General features: G+C 41.9%; 1 protein-coding gene across 1 annotated transcript; it reads left to right on the top strand.

Annotated features, from left to right (window-relative positions):
* Window positions 1-481: 481 nt before the first annotated feature.
* LOC133400004 (cyclin-O protein A) lies at window positions 482-3,769 on the top strand. Its single transcript, XM_061672116.1, has 3 exons — window positions 482-779; window positions 1,479-1,664; window positions 2,985-3,769. Exons 1-3 carry the CDS (start codon window positions 498-500, stop codon window positions 3,453-3,455), a joined length of 939 nt encoding a protein of 312 aa, XP_061528100.1. The 5' UTR covers window positions 482-497; the 3' UTR covers window positions 3,456-3,769.
* The last annotated feature ends 590 nt before the right edge of the window (window positions 3,770-4,359 follow it).

The raw sequence follows: 4,359 nt of genomic DNA, 5'->3' as shown, positions 1-4,359 counted from the left end.
CGCCCACCGCAGCCAAAAAAACAACACACGGTTTCGTTTCTTCATAAACATGACTTTAAAGAAAACAAAAAAAACCCTTACACTTTCAATTAAAAAAAAAACGATATGAGCCAATATATCTATTTGAAAACATAAATATTCACAATTAACACTGCAGTGACGCTTGGTATAGATTGAATTTAAAATTATTAGTAGTATTATTTTTTATATTAAACCCATCCCCCCTAGTTTGTTTTTTTTACCCATGCTGGCTTAATTGGTTAAGTGTTTGACATATGGTGCACATGTGTGGAGAACTCCCAGTCCAGACTGGCAGGTTCGACTGTTTTGGGCTGGCTCTCGTTGCCATGGCAACGAGTCGAGTGAAGCGGGGAAGACCCCGGGAAAGGGTGACCCAGGGTGACACCCCCCCCCCCCTCTCCCTTTCTCCCCTTCACCTTCTACTGGGTAAGCTCCGGCTTCAGTCTGGGTTGTGGTCCATTTGACGCACGGCGGAGATGGTGCTGATGAAGCGGGGCGGATGTGGCCGTGGATCCGTACGGATAGAGCGGCACCGCAAGCAGAAACTTGTGTCCAGATTGAGCGACTCTGGTTTTGTGGAAGACTTTGCAGTTTCTCCTCCTCCTCCTCCCTCGCCTCTGCGTGTGGACGAACCGGAGGGTGACCCGGCAGGACAAGCTTCGACCTGGTACCTCCAGTACGGTGACGTCGGCTACAGGATCCAGGGGGAGAGGGAGGCGCTGTTTTACCCGTGCCAAAGCCTCGCTCTCCAGCCACAAGTAGGCTCAAATCAGCACGGCTCGAAAGTCTTTTAAAACGGACTGTAGGACATATTGTGTCCAAGTATAAGTACTGATACCACTACACATAAGTAAAACAAATAAAATAAAAAAAAAAGTACAAATCTAGTTTTTAGTATTGTTCTAACCAGGGGCGGTGCTAGGTTTTGACGTTCTTTTACTTATTTATTTATTTATTTATTTATTTTTGGGCAACACCTCTGGTTCTAACTAAAGCAACAAGATTGCAAATCAATGCTGTGTCAGCTGCTATTGTAACTGGTAGAGGACAAACTTTACATATATAATACAAAAACTTTGGAATATGAATAGTATTTGTCTTTATCTGATAATATGAATGCCACAGCTGTGTTGATTTTGATTGATTGAATGCGGAAAAAAACAGGCCAAAATCCAGATATTAAGAGCGTGCGCAATAGCTATAATGTGTAGGAATCACTTTTACTACAGCTAGAGTGACTTGATATCGTATGAAAAATATTTACAGAATAAGCAGCAATATTTACAGAATAAGAAATAAGTTTCTGTATTTTGTGCATTGACCATTTAAAAATAAATGGGGGTGGCAATGAAAATGTCCTCTATTTTTGGAATGACTGCTATACAGTAAATATGTTTACATATGTTGTTTGTAACTGGATCCTGATTCTGTAAATAAAGTTGATTGGTTGTCGATAGGTGACGGCCGAGGCACGCTGCAAGCTGGTCAGCTGGCTCATCCCTGTTCACACGCACTTCCGCCTGTCCTTTGAGTGCTGCTGCCTGACCGTGAACATCATGGACAGGTTCCTGGCGTGCACGCCGGTGGCTGCCGACTGCTTCCAGCTTCTGGGTGTCACGTCGTTACTGCTCGCCAGCAAAAAGGTATATACTTTAGGAACAGACACACTTTTATTCTGAACAGTATCTCGAATGGTATACACATCTGGCCACATGCTTTCAAATGACGACTGTTTTATGGCATTTTCCCCTTAGCAAAATAAATAGTTCCCATTGTAGTGTATTGTTGGTAAAACTGTCTAGTACTGTTTGACTGTAATAAAATCTATTCCAAACTAGAATGACCTCTGCCAAAATCAGACAATTCAAACTGAGATCAGCCCCAAATTGTAGATTTGCATACATATCCACCTTTTCTCTTTAAGATGAATGCATTTTTTCACTGCGAGATTGGGATGATTTTTGCAATAAAACCAAAAAGAATTGCAAATCTGCACAAAACATATTGAGTCTGAACCTTCCATTTGTTCCCATAGCAAATTGTAGAAATTCAAATTATCACCATCAGGAAACCTTTTGGAACTGAAATACAATTTTAACATTCGTAACTGTCATAAAAATGTAACAATTCATCACTGTTAATATAAATGTTAAGTCAGTCTTAACTTTGATTAAGAATTACAAAGGTACAATGCAAAATTAAACGACACCTCACTTTTGTCATACAAATGAAAAAAGAAGTTAACCACTAAAGCCCTGGAGTCTTACTGCTTTGACTGTGTCACTGCTTACTTCACCGAACACATTCTTACCCTCCTCTCACATTATTCTTTTCTCAACACCCCTGTGCATTATTTTGGGGAATAGGCCGCAAGAATAGGGACCACATTTTTTTTTAATTAAAAACATGCAGTGACACACCCGAATAAGGATAAGTGCTATACAGCAGTGATTCTCAAAGTGTGGCATCACCAATGGTGCGTGGGCTCCCTCTAGTGGTAGATGAAAGAATCGCTGAATTAAATGTTCATCCATCCATCCATTTGCTTCACCGCTTATCCTCACTAGAGTTGCGGGCTGCTGGCGCCTATCCCAGCTATCTTCGGCGAGAGGCGGGGTACACCCTGACTTTGACTTTAACTTTGATGTTAAATACATTTTAATTCAATCATTAGTTTAATACAGTTGTTTTTTAAATATGTATAGTATTTAAGCATAATATTAATGTTTAAACTGTGCATATTGTTACAGTGGATTACAATAATATTAAATCTACTTTTTAGGAATTAAAACTGCCTTATTTTTGATGAACACAAAACTATTATGCTACTGTATTTTAATGTTGATAGTTTTGGTAGTACTTGAAGAACTAAGTGTTTTTTGCGGAGCTACTTGGTGGCAAAAGTTCATGAACCACAGCTATAGAGAGTGGATTCAGGCATGTATGAAATGGGTGTTTCCCAGGTGGAGGTGTGCTCCCCCAGCATCAGCAACCTCCTGTCCTTGTGCTGCGACACCTTCACCAAGGAGCAGCTCTGCAACCTGGAGTGTCTCATCCTGCTGCGCCTCCGCTTCCGGCTGGGCGCGCCCACCCTGGCCTTTTTCTTGGATTACCACGCCAACCGCACGGGAGCCGCCAGCGGGTCCCAGAGGCGTCGCAGCAGCCTGGCCCGAAAGGTGTGCGAGCTGAGCCTGGCCGACTACGCCTTCAACAAGTACGCCCCGTCTCTGACCGCCAGCTGCGCGCTGAGCCTCGCAGGCGAGTTGCTCCAGGCCGAACACGTGAGCGGCCGGTCGGAGGATGAATCAAAGGCCAACATGATGGAGGATCAGAGTGGGAGCAATCACAGCAGTTTGGCTCGGGAGTGCCGAGACAACCTGAAGCTGCTGGCTGCTCTCAACCAGGCGTCACTGGAGGTGCTCTCCAACATGTGAACTCAAGTTGAACATATGCAGCAAATTTTGACCGTACTTTAAATACATTATCCTCACATGTACCCTACTCACAAAAATGTGATAAGGATTTTTGTCAGAAATTTCTGGATGAACCTAAAATGCACTACAACCTTTACGGGTGAACGTAATCTGACTTTTTAAAATCTTTTTAATGCAAGTCCAAAAGTTCAATGTTTCAGTACTTTTTGCACAACTTGCTGTTCTACAACAAGGAGCTGAATGGCAAAATGAACAACAGGTGTTTGATCCATAAACCGACCAATACATTTCCAAGAATGTCCACTTCCATGCCTTTCTGTGACTCTTCCAGTCTCTCTGTATCTCTGTTGCAGCCTACAGATAGATGACACTCTAAGCTCAGTGGCCACTGAGCTTAGAGATCATCAGGTGGGCTGCGGAAATGATCCCATTTCACTACCACAAATAATGTACTTATCTATTTATGCCAGCGACATATAGTGACAGGCAGAACAATTAAATGCTCTTCCACTAGATGGCAGAAGGTACAATTACCTGTTTAGCAACCTGTTGCCATTCATACAACGGAATAATAACTTCGTGCTCAACTAAACAGGCTCGGATTTCACACTGAGTAAATTGAGATGAGATCGTCATTATTTCCGTATGCATACTTTTTGTGACATTTGTGTTTGTTGGTGTGCCGTGAGATTGCTCTCATGTAAAATATGTGCCTTGGCTCAATAAAGGTTGGGGAACACTGCTATGAATGTTATTATTATTATTATTACAGTATTTCTGACATATGCTTTAATTTGAGTCAAATTAAGCCATTGTTTATCATGATTCACGTATTGGGATGTCTGCTATGAAGAAGCAGAACAATGTACAGTATGCAGAAAAGTTTTTTTTAAACTGAAATAAA

Source organism: Phycodurus eques, chromosome 3 (assembly GCF_024500275.1).
Source record: "Phycodurus eques isolate BA_2022a chromosome 3, UOR_Pequ_1.1, whole genome shotgun sequence".
In the NCBI taxonomy this organism is placed as follows: domain Eukaryota; kingdom Metazoa; phylum Chordata; class Actinopteri; order Syngnathiformes; family Syngnathidae; genus Phycodurus; species Phycodurus eques.
This window is presented reverse-complemented; position numbering and strand designations above follow the sequence as displayed.

Excerpts from the sequence above, each read along its gene's own strand:
- LOC133400004 (XM_061672116.1), top strand. The coding sequence starts at position 498 with ATGGTGCTGATGAAGCGGGGCGGATGTGGCCGTGGATCCGTACGGATA. Across the intron at positions 780-1,478 it reads GCCTCGCTCTCCAGCCACAA|GTGACGGCCGAGGCACGCTG; the intron begins GTAGGCTCAAAT and ends GGTTGTCGATAG. Across the intron at positions 1,665-2,984 it reads TACTGCTCGCCAGCAAAAAG|GTGGAGGTGTGCTCCCCCAG; the intron begins GTATATACTTTA and ends GGTGTTTCCCAG.